Source organism: Priapulus caudatus, unplaced genomic scaffold (assembly GCF_000485595.1).
Source record: "Priapulus caudatus unplaced genomic scaffold, Priapulus_caudatus-5.0.1 Scaffold361, whole genome shotgun sequence".
Classification (NCBI taxonomy): domain Eukaryota; kingdom Metazoa; phylum Priapulida; class Priapulimorpha; order Priapulimorphida; family Priapulidae; genus Priapulus; species Priapulus caudatus.
Genome location: NW_014577422.1, coordinates 245,888 through 260,887, shown reverse-complemented (window position 1 = coordinate 260,887; position 15,000 = coordinate 245,888). Strand labels below are relative to the sequence as shown.

General features: G+C 41.5%; 1 protein-coding gene across 1 annotated transcript in view; it reads left to right on the top strand.

Annotated features, from left to right (window-relative positions):
- Positions 1–354: 354 nt before the first annotated feature.
- Positions 355–15,000, top strand: part of LOC106809525 (DNA-dependent protein kinase catalytic subunit-like) — a 59,487-nt gene continuing 44,841 nt past the window's right edge. The window contains 27 exon segments of the mRNA XM_014812621.1: positions 355–580; positions 1,791–1,867; positions 2,168–2,260; positions 2,681–2,755; positions 3,555–3,663; positions 4,080–4,192; positions 4,902–5,001; positions 5,356–5,510; positions 6,000–6,092; positions 6,484–6,546; positions 7,081–7,173; positions 7,739–7,821; positions 8,194–8,278; positions 8,693–8,867; positions 9,129–9,226; positions 9,418–9,495; positions 9,634–9,771; positions 10,338–10,471; positions 10,918–11,077; positions 11,482–11,604; positions 11,868–11,987; positions 12,285–12,438; positions 12,540–12,707; positions 13,197–13,328; positions 13,633–13,775; positions 14,234–14,410; positions 14,688–14,914. Of these exon segments, the coding sequence (XP_014668107.1) occupies positions 430–580; positions 1,791–1,867; positions 2,168–2,260; positions 2,681–2,755; positions 3,555–3,663; positions 4,080–4,192; positions 4,902–5,001; positions 5,356–5,510; positions 6,000–6,092; positions 6,484–6,546; positions 7,081–7,173; positions 7,739–7,821; positions 8,194–8,278; positions 8,693–8,867; positions 9,129–9,226; positions 9,418–9,495; positions 9,634–9,771; positions 10,338–10,471; positions 10,918–11,077; positions 11,482–11,604; positions 11,868–11,987; positions 12,285–12,438; positions 12,540–12,707; positions 13,197–13,328; positions 13,633–13,775; positions 14,234–14,410; positions 14,688–14,914 (3,317 nt within the window). The 5' untranslated portion in view covers positions 355–429.

Genomic DNA, 15,000 nt, shown 5'->3' with positions numbered 1-15,000 from the left:
GTAGCCACAGCGTTATACTTTATATTGAAACGCTCCAAGTGCCTGCATTGTGCCTGTGACCAGCCCGGTTTCACGGCGACAGCGAAAGTCAAATGAGTTTGACTTTTGCCGGCTGCCGTGTGCGGAGAAAGACAGTTGAACCAATCAACGCGATTATTTTTTATCAGCTGGTATGCTGATATTTTATTGGTCGTTGTTGCTGACATTGCCTCAACGCTTGTGATTGGTCGTGGGTTAGAACAGGTTAATGTCACGTGGTAGCAGCAAATAGATTGGTACCATTTCTCTTTGCAAATAGATATAAAACGACGTGATACGATTAAGAGTTCATCTATAACTTCGGATTCAAGATGGCAGCTTCCACAACCTCACTCGATTATTTATACTAACATTTTGTCAATATTGTTTTTTTATATGGTTGCGAGTGTTATGGCGCGAACTGTTCGTATCGAAGATCATGTGCAAACTTTACTTGAAAGTTTGCCCTCTGATGACAGGGAGGCTGATCCAGAGACTGCACATAGTGCCGTCGCCGATCTGGCACACAAGTGTCTGCAGGATATCTCTAAAAGAGATGTCGGTGCGTAATCAAACCGTCGATTCAATGTAGTACTAGTTGTAAGTAGTACTAGTTGTAAGTAGTACTAGTAGTAGTAGTACTAATAATAAATTTGAAATGTAAGCACGAACCGCATCTGCATCTGGCATCTGCATGTCTCAGCACTGCCACTGGCACTGGGTCACGACGTTGACGTCTCAGTTACTAGTTAGTAGTTATAGTAGTTAACTCGTAGACTAGAGTCGAGAGTTTTTACACCAAGTCGACACTGTACGTGACTGAGGTTGTTTCTCCGTTCACTGTATGATTAGTAGTACTATTAATAAATGGTTAGCCCGACCAGGCTCTACGAATGTTTTACATCGTGACGCCATGTAGTGAGAAGCGAGAAGGTATATTAATATATAACTTGTAGCTAATAAATCATAAATGGTATGATCTCGTGAAATCATGTTAATCACGTAATCACCCTACCTCAGGCGTCCCAGTCTTGCTCTTGGTTTTATTTTTTATTGAACTGTATGCGTGCCTGATATGGATTATATCATGTACGATCCTGATATGATATGTAGATTTCTGGTATTTATATTTCTGACACCTCGCCTTGCACTTGGTAAGATATGAAAACTGTATTAATTGGGACAGAGTCGGTAAAAATTGAAAATAATAGTCTGTAACCTGTATATCAATTTGCTTTCACAAAATCTAATGCAGAACTAGGCGCTCCCACTCTCGCCGCTGCGAGTGTGCTGTGTCGCCATTATAATGATATATAGTCATCTATATATATATATATATATATATCTTCTATATATCATTATAATGGCGACACGGCACACTCGCAGCGGCGAGTGCGGGCGCGTTCTGCATTAGTTTTTGTGAAAGAAAGTTGATATACAGTGACACAACAGTGGAAGTGTAATTGAGGGGTATTATTTGTGAATGTGCATTCATATTATTTTCATTTTTTACTGACTGTCCCAAGTGCCTGCATGTGCTGTTGCCATACAAACTGGTCAAAAATACCTCAAGTCAATTTAATTTAAATGATAATAAAATTGTAAATAAATAATGAACAGCCTATATAATCAGATAATTCGTCACCAGGACTCAATTTGCATTTGATTGTCTCTAGGAAATATATATCCATCATTCATGGCTGTAAAGATTGAGTGTGTTACATAATTAAGTTTACTTGTGGCATGTACTGTATTATATGTTCTTACTGCAGACCTCACCTGCTCTGTGCTCTTCTCTGAAGATAGAGGTGTTTTGATATTTCTGAGGAGAGCAATTCCCCTGGATGAGGTATGCACATGATAAATGATTAATGCTAATTTGTAAACCTACAAACTATAAATAACAACAGTATACATGTTGTTGCATAAAATTCATCTACATGCATATGTATTTGTATTGTATATGTGGTAATTGTAAAACGTTTTAACAATATATAACATGTAACACTATATAACACTCTATAATATATATATATATGTATATATAATATATATATGTAACACTATATAATATGTAAATGACTAGAAATAGTATTTAAGATTTTCTTCAAAGATTGATTGATGTAACCCTGTTTCTTATGCCTTGCAGTTCAAGTTGGCAAAAAAAGAGCTCCTTCAGTTGTTACATAGTTTCATTAACAAAGGCCAAACTCGAATCTTGACCTATGCAGTAGACATTAAGGTAAGATCGACCTAGCTAGTTCATAATGTATGTAATATGTGTGTGTGTGCGTACGTGCGTGGATGCATGCATGCATGTGTAGCTCTCTGTATTAGACACTGGCTTGGTTGGACCTCAAATGAAAATGTTTACATGTCAAAAAAACTTTAAAAACAAATCACCAAGCTATTGGAATTCACAATCTATAACATTTCTTTAGTAATTGAGTTAGCTATGTTTGACACTATTGCATAATGTGTTGACTACTCACACGTGCATTCATGAATCGTGTGATTGCCCTGTCCATCCATGACTGCGATGAAATGTTGGCAGTCACAGTTCCATTGTCATGATAAGATCTCATCGTTTCATCTGATGTTTGTGTTAATCTGTGACGTGAGTACACAATGTGTGTGATTCACCGATCGATCATGTTTCCAGGATACCTGCTTGGCTGTGTTCAGTCGTGATCGGCAAGCTGATGTGAAGAATGCGACGTTTCCACTCCTGATCAAGGTGTGAATCTAACGCAAAGCTAACATGCTCAAAATTCTCTCTACTCGCGGGCACACATGTATTTATATTATATATCTATATACAGTCCGACCTCCTTTAGCCGGCCACGTCGGGACCACGCGGCACCCATCCGGATATGGGATTTGGCCGGATATGAGAGTTATGCTCAAACACAGCATTTCTATGCTGTTCAGTAGGGTTTATTCATGTGATAATGTATTTAGTCGTTGCTATGATTATTTGTAACAAACTGTCGTGTTTTATGGTTTATATGAAATGGAAATAAAATGAATTAAAACTGAAATTTTACCGGAGGCATAGCGGACACGAGCGGACAACACACACACACACACACACACACACACACACACACACACACACACACACACACACATGCGCGTGTGCACGCGCGCACACGCAAACACACATACGGTTGGTACATCGCGTGAGTTTTGAGCGAGCTATGAGCGAGTTTTGAGCGAGATTTTTAGGTGGACATGAATGAAAAACAGAGAAGATACACTGCGAGATCACGGCCGGTTAATAGAGATTTCCGGATAACGGATGGCCGGATAAAGGAGGTTGGACTGTATATATATATATATAGATATGCACATGCGTATAGCCCGAGGCCTTACAATTCACCTATATGCCTTAACTGATTACAATACCTCCCTTAGATATTGTTGCTAGTTCCTTCAAGCTCGTCCAGTTTGTACTTGATTTCGACGACGAACCTATTTTATAGTCACTAACGATGTTAATCGTGCTCGGGATGATTAACCTTTTCTGCGTGCAGGTGCTGCAGTTGTGCCGTGGCTCGCAGACACAGGCAAAGCTTGACGTACCTAAGCTTATTGACAGGTATTTTAATGAGCTGACGCAGTCATCTAGGCTCACTAGTACAGGTAGGTGATGTTTACTCGATCGTGTGCATTTTTTTAGCCACTATATATAACTATTCCACAAATGGATTATAAAGTGGGGACATTGCATGCAGTTCGCTTGCTAGTTATGACACTTTTTATTGTTGTTATTATTGTCAGTATTATTATTATTATGATGATGATTATTGTTATCATTATCATTATTATTACAGATTTCTGCCACGAGACCTGAATCCTTTTGTTTATCAGGCGTAATATATTACATTCGAACAGTTGGGCAGGGAGTTTATCACCTGCTGGGTGTGATTGTAGGATGCTATATACCCTCATGCATGCATGCATGGATGTGTCCGTGAGTGCGTGCGTGCGTGCGTGAGTGGGTGCACGCGCATACTTGGCATACATGTTATTTAGTTCTGTCACCTATTTTGTAACAGTGAAGCAGGGAGTGTATCACCTACTGGGCGTGATCGCTGAAAGTTACCCGGAGCTGATGGTGGCCTATGCTGACAAGCTGATTAGCATCTATGTGAATGAGCTCAAGAATCAGGTAATGTAGAGTCAGCTAAGCATGGATACAGTCAAACCAGTGTTAGTGCACACCTCTATTATAGCATCGACAGCTGTCTACAAAGTCATTACCCCATGAGTGACCATTGTATACAGGTTTGACTGCATGAGGGTCATAGTTTTTATCTCAAATAAATGGGAAAATAAATACGTGTAGACAAATCATCATGTGCAAGCATTTAGTTTTTATCTCAAATAAATGGGAAAATAAATACGTGTAGACAAATCTTGCCTGTTAGTGACATAGTGACATATTACTGATTACTCCAGCACAACATTTAATGCAAGTTTATGCTGCTATAAAACAGCAAATTAACAATGAACTCTCTCACATATTCCTAAGATTGGAGAAATTGAAATGTGAAAATGCTGCCACGAAACAATTGTACGTGACATAAATTGTTCTATACTAGAACCCTATCTCAACATGTAGACAAAGGTAACACAGTGTAGATGTTGGCTCATGATAAAAAATCCCCTTTGAAATGCAGTTGTTAAGTGTGAGTGTACTAAGACACGTTAGCTTTATTGAATACACTTGGTGTTATGCAAAGAGTGCTGGTAAGTATCAGCGCAGTTAAGAAAATGTAAGAACGGTTGGAAAAACATGAGAAATCATTGCTTGATTTTCTATGCTTGAAGTAGGAACAACTTCTCAACAGTATATCTAACATGGTCATCATCTTCAGATGAAATCCAAGACGAAGAAACCAGAGTACCCTGTTATAACTGGATGTCTGAGAGGACTCACTTGCTACCTCAACACATTCAGTCAGTCCGCAGACGAGGGTAAGTATGTATGCGTGATGATAACGACACCAGCAACAATCACTCCAACGATGTGCAGAATAGCATGGCCAAAGATTACAGTTTGCATTGTCGATGGAGTCGGCTTGATCGACAGCAATGGTGTCCAGGCATGGCTATCTTGCTCCGATAGATAAGTGTTTTTGTTCACGATAACTGTGCGAAGAGGAATCGGTTTCAGGGTCTGTTTCAGTACATAGCGAACTGATATACAGATATACTGAACAACCGGCGACGATCTCTTCGTGTTCCCAATCTCATCGTGGTGGTGTTCCTAATCTGGAACCTTTCTAAACCTTCTGGTCATGCATAACGTGTTCATTTCGGTGCTTTCAGGCAGCGGGTACGCTCGCGACGTGTACGACTGTGTGATGCGATGCACGGGGCAGCACCTGAGTGAGATCAGGCGCTACGACGTCGCGAAGAGCGCGCTCTGGCTGCTCGCCAAACATGCCGCCCAGCTCGACCGCTTCTTGCTGGCAGACTACAAGGTAAACGAGCGCCACCGATGATGACGACGACGATGATGATGATGATGATGATGATGACGATGACGACGACGATGATGATGATGATGATGATGATGACGATGATGACTATGACAATGATGACGACAACGACGACGACGACGATGACGACGATGGCGAAGATGATGATTGTTACGATTTATTCTTTTTTTTTTGGTGGTGTTACCTCGTCGTTAAAATTTACGATTTTACGTCTGAATTTTCCTGGGACAATGTTATCAGGTTTAACTTTAGCATGTGAAATTTATTGTAATTTCGATTCTGCCTGGCAATTCTCACGATTTGTTCTTTTCGTTTTTTCGACGATGCTTCATTGTCACTGACGTCAACGATATAACGTGTAAAATTTTGAGCAGAGTATTAAGCCTTGACCATATTGTGCTTTTGTAAATCCTCCATGTAAGTCTGTTATCTCGGGTCTGACTAACGTCAACAATGTTGACATTTTTACAGGCAGTCTACAGTTGCCTCAGATCTTGGTCTCGTCATCATAACCGTGATGTGCAGATTGCAGGCTATGCTGCATTGGAGGCAGTACTGAAACAGGTATGGTGGTGTTAGGGTGGGTAGCGCAGGCAGTTGTAGGTACAGGTAATGCAGTTACCTATATAGGCAAACTGCAGAGGCAACTATAGTAGTTATACTTACAGCCCTAGGAAAGCTCAGTGGATGATACAGAAAGACAGTGGAAGAATGAAAAATAGGGGGAGAGCAATAGTGGAAGTAAGGGTGTGAGAGAGAAAGGAAGAGAGAGAGAGAGAGAGAGAAAGAGAAATATATAGAGAGAGTGAGAGAGGGGGGGAGTGAGGGGCCAGATAGAATAGAGGGAAAGGGGTGACTCTGTTATCCAATCATGACAAAGTTTGCCATCTTAGTTGCCATAGAGATACTAGAGCCATGATGTAATATGTTACCGTGTACTCTTTGTGTTTTTCAGATCGCTAGTGTGCTTGTAGAGGGAGGTGAAGAAACTAGACAGAGAGACACCATTGTTTTTACTGTATGTCGGCCTTTTGAAAGGCACAACAAATGCCCCATAACAGGAATCGGCTAATACTACTTCTTGCTATAGTATATGGCATCTCTTAGATTAGTACTGCTTCGGATATCTAGCTGTGGATATGTTGGAACTATAGTATAGCAAGTATAGCAAATGCACTGGCAGGTGTAAGGGCATGAGCCTGTGAGCATGTGTAAACACATTCGGTTAACCTTATCTGCTTATTGCCTTCTCATGAAAAAATATCAATCACAATGGCTTACGTGCAACCCTCGCTAATGTATGCAAACCTTTTTTCAAAAATATCACACGTGGGGATGGCCAAATTTATCCTTTAAAGAAACATTTCACTATAAGGGTGATTTCACTATATAACTTACAATCAAGGGAAATGCGAGAAGTGTTCTTTAGGGACAGATGTTCGTTCTGTGGAGGTTTGCAAGCACACTGCCTATACTGTCACTGACTGTGTAGCGGAGATGAGCAAATCATCGAAGTGTGATCATCCGTTTATTTGTTTTTGTTGCATGGCAGTTCTTCGTTCGTGAGTTCCGCACGATCATCGAGGCGGGAACGGACACACGTGACGTCGCCATCGCCGTGCGCGGATACGGAAGCTTCGCAACTGTGAGTTGTCTCCACCGAGCTGACCGCGGGACGACGCTGTTGCCTTGACGACTGGCCTGTCGTCCGCGCAGCGAGCGCTCTCTTGTTTTCACTGCTGTCCGCGAGAATCTCGCCGCGGTGTAACTTTTATAGATTAATTTGCGGTATTTTTTCTCGTACGTTAGCACAGTGAATGTTGCGTGATTCCATGATGAACGTATATCTATGGCATAAAATATCTTGAACATCTGTCTAGTATAGCATATACCATGAACATATCTGTAGTATCGTGTGTTATGAACATATCTGTAGTAATGTGTACCACGAACATGTCTGTAGTAATGTGTACCATGAACATGTCTATAATATAGGATACCATGAACAAATATTTGGCAAAGTCGTGGTTTTACTATGTAGGTTACGAGCTTCATGAAAGCAAACGTTATGCTAGAGTATAGTCTGTATGGGATAACATCAGATGCTGCTTGCCACAAATTCTAATTTCTTACGAGATGCTTGTAATATGATCTATAGTGTGGATGTGTTCTTGGTGATACACTTATGTTTGTGTGTTGTGTGGTTGCAGCCATGCAAGCTATTCCTGAGTGAAGCTGACGTGCAGTACATGTTCACCGACATGGTCGTGAGGAGTCGGCAGATCTTTCACTCGTAAGCATCCGTTGTTGAAACGATTCGCGCGCGATTCGCAGCGACACGGTCGGTCATTAATCGAACAACCCTATCCGTTGATGTGAGATGACTGTGTCACCATCGGATATTCTTAGGTCGGTCAAGCTGGACCGGTATATGCATGTTTTTCACTCACGCACCCCAAAATGTCGGCTTTGCAGCACATCGTGGCTATAAGCACCATTTTTAGAATGTTTCTTTGCAATGCTGATTGGTGCATGGTACTCATCCAGGCAGATGGGACAATCCGTACGTCTCACGTGAAAACACGAAGCTATGGTTTTAGTCGGATCGCTGGCGACGTGATCAGGTTTGAGTGTGTGAGTGTGTGTTTGTGTCGTACGTTTACAGAGGAGAGGAGATGATCGACAGTAGGATGGTGGAGCTGCCACCGCTCCTGGAAGCACTGGCAAGCATCGTGACCGAATTGGATCAGGTAGGAACGAACGGTGGGGCATATCGGACGCAACGATGAGAACTCGAATGAAGCATGAGCGAACACTTCTGGGCAGAAGTCATAGCTTGCTAGCATCGATGAAGTCAAGTATGGATACAGGGCCGAACGTGGTGTGAAGACATGACACCGGGTTATCAGTATAGGGTATTTCACTGCTGCACTGGTGGCAAGTGGTGTGGTTGCCATCGTTACTTGTCATGGTTACCCTTGAAAATGGGTTGATGTACACGGCAGTACACAGCCGTGGTTGTGTATACAGCTGACGCTACATACCTTACGTGTTTCTTTAGGTGTCAGGGTTAGCGTTGCGCATTATACATACAGCCGAATGCACATGCATACATACAGAATAAAATACAGCTGGTGCTAGATGACGCGTGTGCATTCCTGCAGGTGTCGGAATCGTTCCTCGCTTCCCTGGAGCAGCTGGTCGTCCTGCTGTTCGGGAATGTTCCGCTGCTACGCCGTGAGTCCCGGCTGGACCATCGCGCGTGTGGGGCCGTGGTTCGCGTCCTGCTCGCCCTGAGAAGCAAGCGAGCAACGCAGCGATCGCTGGTCAAACGTGTAGGTAAGCACGCTGAAACGAGACAGCAACTGTTGCATGGCAACAGTGCAGCGAGCGAGTTTCCTCCCAAGCCATCTCTAATACTAGCAACAACATGATATCCAGTGTTATAACATAGTATAGAATAATAATAATATTAATAATAATAGTAATAATTATGTAATGTAACGTAATAAGGTTAAGAACATATAATAATTCTATAATAGCAATCGATCCAGATCGTAACTAATCGATTCTATAGCCGTGGGAAATTTACACTTGCAGTGTTTCAAGGACTATTGAGTACATGCTCTCACCCTGTTGCCATGGAAACCAGTTCAGTATTTTCTCAGAATGCAGATGATGTAGATGATGATTTTCAGGTAATAGTTTATTTATCTGTTGTTTTCGTTTTGTGTTTGTGACAGTTACTGTAGTTGTAGTTTTTTTCAGAGATTAATGATATTGAATGCTTTTCTTAACACACAAAATTGTGGCATTCAAAATATTCTCAGAAGTTATTGTATTGTTGTGTGTTGATAAAATTTTAGCTAATGATTGCACGATTTTATAGGAACGCGATCCACGCAACATCACATACATTGACTACATGGACATGTGGCGCCATCTTTTGGGGAGCGACAAAATGAAGGTGAGCATTGTCGTCGCATATCGTCACTAGTTCCCCCAGAATTGCTGTCAAAGTCATTCAGGTAGTTATCCTAACTCAATTACAGATAAAGATCGAGGGTGTTGGTATGTGACACTGACCTGAAGAGTGTGCTTTCAGGGACTGAATGAGCTGGGAGTGTCTATGTCAGACAGGAAGGCGTTGACCTGCTGTGTATACGATGAGATTGTCACCTCCTTGATGAAGATCGTAGGAAAGTTAGATCTCAGCACAAGCAAGAGCACCGACCCATCTCAGGTGAGACTCATGCCTCAGGTGAGACCCTGCTTCAGGTGAGACCCTGCCCAGGTGTGGCCCTGCCTCAGGTGAGACCCTACCCAGGTGTGGCCCTGCCTCAGGTGAGACCCTGCCCAGGTGTGGTCCTGCCTCAGGTGAGACCCTGCCCAGGTGTGATCCTGCCCAGGTGAGATCTTGCCCAGGTGAGATCCTGCCTCAGATGAGACCCTGTCTCAGGTGAGATGCTGCCTCAGGTGAGACCCTGCCTCAGGTGAGACCCTGCCTCAGTGAGGCCCTGCCTCGTGAGACCCCTTTATCAGGTGAAACACCAGGAATCCCCCTCTGTGTAAGAGTTGTGAAGTAACCTGGAACATAGTCACACCTGTACATAACAGTTGTCCACCAAGTGTGCATTATTGTGGACAGGCTGTGTTGGCAGGTGTTTGTTCTATAGCGGTATTCAGTTAACGCCGCTTTGACTGTTCATGAATTGTTCATCTTCTCTACATCTTTCTGTTTGTGATGACATCAACGTTTTGCGAGTCGATGTGTGTTTGTCATTATAAGAGAGAAATTTTAACTGCTAGGTGCATGATGGTAGCGGAGGAGCGAGTTCCGAATCTCCTGACGCGTATTCAGGTGGTAGTGACTTCGCGGATGGACTTGTTCCTTGTCGACCCAAAGACTTCCTTGTCTTCTTCAACCTTGTCGAATTCACGAAGTAAGCATGCAGGCATCAAGCCATGTATATCAGTTCCCACACTGTCGCTTTATCAAACCTGCATTAGTATGTTCACGTTTGTCTAAAGGACACTCTTGGTATTATCCGTTAGTAACAATTACACAGTGAAAGCACCTCTGTAAAATGCACACCTGTTGATAAAGGAAGCATTTGGCATTTCCAATGAGTATAAACCTTATGTATGTGTTTGACGTTGCTGTGCATTTTTATGTAATTCATCGATTGTTCATTCAGGAATTAGCATTGCTCAATAGTATAAGGTTATAATATACCTTATTAACATATAGGTATTAATATAAGGTAACCAAAAACAAATTTAGAAAATTTTAACATGTAAAAATTATTCTCAATTTCTAATTTTTGCTAATATTTAGCATAACTTGGTAAAAACTGTCGATTCATTTCCCGTGCACAATTTTTTGCAGAGACCTACTATCAACCAATCAGACAGCATTGTTTCGTCGCTGGATCTACACTTATGGACACGAAGTTATCTTGTTGTCCACCAGGTGGCCAGTTGTCAGTGGTCTATACAAACTGTTGACCGTGTGTCTGAGCATCTGCTCATCACTGCAATATTTCAAGGTATTCACTACATGTGTGCCTGCTATCATCTAAAGTAAACTAAAGAGTAAAGAGTAAAGCAGGCTGGGCTGACCAGAGGCCTGCGGGTTGATTTTCTGTCACACCCATGAGATTTTTATTCTTTGTTCATCGTAGAGCATACAGAAATAATTTTGTAAACCACACATATATGGTGAAGTGGCCTGCGTCATTTGTGCCCATGTGGTTTAAGATTGATGAAGAGTTGCTATGCTGGAATAGAATTGTTCGGTATGTGTGCATGCAGCGGATGTGTGGGGCGTGCAGGTGTTTGATGCATGCGTGTGTGTATAAATGTGTCACTGCATGAGTGTTTACCTATGTGAGTACGTGTGTAGATGTGCCACTTATTCACATTATTATAAGGCGTTAATCTTCTATTATAGGCGATGAGGAAAGTCAACGACTCACAATTGCATTCTGAAGCAATGGAGACTGACAGCCCTGATGCCGTTGATAATGCAGAGATACTCAACTGTTTTACACTGTTTAAAAAATTCAGTAAAGAAGTATGTTATATTTAATTGTTTTGTTTTTATGTATGATATTGTGACAAATCTCCCCAATTTATACATAACCAAAAAATTATATTAGGTAATTGGATTTTGGTATTCTTATATTGAACTATAGTGTATAGTGCTGAAGATCATTTTTACAGGAATCAGTTTGCATTTGTATCTATTATAACTTTAAAAACTTGTCTTGAAACTATTAATTATTGTATGCTCTTGACTCAGCCAGTGGACACTGATGCTGCGTGATGGTCTTGCAGGTTTTGGTTAAACTGAAGATGTTTCGTGGAGACCTGCTTGTGGCTTGTCTACAGCTCGTCATGGCCCTTCCTTATGAGATTGTGGTTGATATAGTGCCAGAGATTGTGCCTGCAGTGCAGGTTAGTTATAGTTGTTATACTGCTATTTACGAATACATGAAAGTATCGTTAAGTAACACAATTTGCTTGTCACACATAAAACGATGTTCCTGCATCTGCATCTGTCATCGAAATTGAACTTGTCAAAGCTGCAAAGGGCACCCTTTGAGAGTAGCACTTTAAGGAAAATGTAACTCCATACATTAGCAATGTTTGTTATGTAAATTGAGCTTAAATAGCAAAGATACTGAAATCTTGTATCATTGTGTTATGCTTAACATGTCATTTCAGTATAATGAAAGAAACTTTTTTGCGAAGGTTGCACTGAAAATTGGATTGAGTTATCCACCGATGGCACACACGACCTTGGATGCCCTTGAAATGTGGGTGGCTAACCTGCCTGCTGATGTCATGCAGCCTTACTATAAACAAATCCTGCCTCATCTAGATGGTTACCTCAAGACAACAGAAGGTACTAATTATATGTAGGACAAATTATAGAAAAACAACGAAATATAAAAACAAAGATGTCTTAAATTGGACAGAGGATTCCTCTCTATCCTGTGTTTGCAGGCGCAGACAGCGTACCCACGCCGACGGTTGCTATTACGTCTGCTAATGCCACTAGAGGGCGCAAGAAGATTCCTGTCAAATTGCTGCAAGGAAGCGGGCGAAAGATGGCCGAGGATTCAGCACTGACCACGGCACGAATGCGCATCGTTCGCTTCTTAGGAGGGCTAGGTTGGCTTTTTATTACATTGTTCGTGGTTGTTTTTATATTACATATGTAAATATTACATATTTCATGGTTAATTTGTTCTCAATTTAGATTATTCGTGGTTGCTCTCATATCACATTGTTCATTATAGGTCCTCTCATATTACATTGTTCATTATAGGTCCTCTCATATTACATTGTTCATTATAGGTCCTCTCATATTACATTGTTCATTATAGGTCCTCTCATATTACATTGCTAATTTTTCGCTTTTATATTACGTTGCTCGTTTTTTACTTCCATATTATATTGTTCATTTTATGCTTGCTTATATGTTGTTCATGTTTACATTCATTCGTGTTTTCGTGTTACAATGTTTGAATGTTGAATTCTATATCATGATCCTATATATTATGCATACACATTAACTATGTAGTGGTGGTTTTCAGGGCAGCATTACAGCACACTTTAGTTATATCTGTGATAAGTGTTCGTTTTGTTTTTGTTTGCTAGGTGGTGCAAATAACATCAGTCTGATTAGCTGTGATGCGGAAGACATTGCAAAGGTTGCAGTAGCCTGGGATGCTGAGAAGAACCTCAAGTTTGGTGTGCCGTTTGCTGACATGAAACCGGTGATTTATTTTGGTAGGTTTTATACGCGTTGCTTTTAGTGTCAAGCCATTTTTGTTAGTTTCAAGTTTTTAGTTTTTATGCATTATACATTCGTTATATATTCGTTATATTTTCATTATACATTTGTGTATATTCATTATATATGCATTATACACTGTTATATATTCATTATATATTTATTATATATGCATTATATATTCGTTATATATTCATTATATATTCGTTGTATATTTATTATATATTCGTTGTATATTTATTATATATTCGTTGTATATTCATTATATATTTGTCACATATTCGTTATCTCTCTACTCAGATGTCTTCCTGCCAAGAGTGACAGATCTGGCGCTGTCGTCGAGCGACAGACAGACGAAGGTTGTCGCGTGTGAGCTGCTTCACGCGCTGCTGCTCTACATTCTCGGTACAGGAGCGCAGCAGCCAGACAGCATCAAGTCAAAGGTCAGTGACCTCTTTGCTCGCTTGCGACCTATGACCTCATGACAGCATTATTTATAGTGATTAGCGAATGTTGTTGCGGAGTGCAGAATCGTGGCATTGGTAATAAAGTAGATCAAATGGAATCAAATCGGTGTTTAATGCGCCCGCTCTCGTGGCGTGACTGCGCATTGTAGTGGTTATCGGCACATAAATATAGATTCGTGGCATTGATATCGTGTGAGGTTAGATGTAAATTATGATAAATAGTTGCGTTACATTATTATGATAAAATTTTCATGCAAGTATACTTGATCTTTGATATTGATATGATACCTTACAGTCTAGGGTATCAGTGCCCCTTGGTACTAAAACAAAGCATATGTCTTATGATTCTGTCACTTTATTATTGCCCTAAATGAATTACTAATCACATCGTTCAACGACGCTAACTACTGAAGCGCCCTCTATTCCACTTCCAGAGGCCGATGAGCGCCCTCTACTCGCGGCTGTTTCCCGTGCTACTGCGGCTGGGATGTGACGTGGAGCCTGTTGCTAAGCAACTGTTCGAGCCTCTCGTCATGCAGACGATACACTGGTTCACACTGAACCGAATGTTTGAGAGTCCGGAGACAATGTGTCTGCTAGATGCCATTATGGTACAGTAACATGTTATATATATATATATATGTGTGTGTGTGTGTGTGTGCGTGCGTGCGTGCGTGCGTGCGTGCGTGCGTGCGTGTGTACGTGCGTGAGTGCGTGCGTGCGAGCGTGCACGTGCGGCTGTGTATATAATTGAGACCATCATATATTATATAGTACAATATGAACGTGGACTGTATATAGATGAGATAACGATATAGATGATAATATGGTAAGATTAAGATGATATAACATATATTTATATACCTATATATGGCTGTAATGCTACAGGAAGGTATCGTGGATGCTACAGACGCTGCACTGCGGGATTTCTGTGGCAGCTGCATCCGGGAGTTCCTCATCTGGTCGATCAGGCAGACGACGGTCCGGCAGCAGGAGCGTAGCCCCGGTAACACAAAGAGTCTGCTGAAGCGCATGTACAGCCTCGCACTGCATCCGAGCGCGGCGAAGAGACGTGGCGCCACCCTGGTGTTCAACAACATCTACACCGTGCTCAGGTATCACCCCCTATCTCTCCATGTCTCCCCTCTCTCTCTCTCTCTCTCTCTCTCTCTCTCTCTCTCTCTCTCTCTCTCTCTCTCTC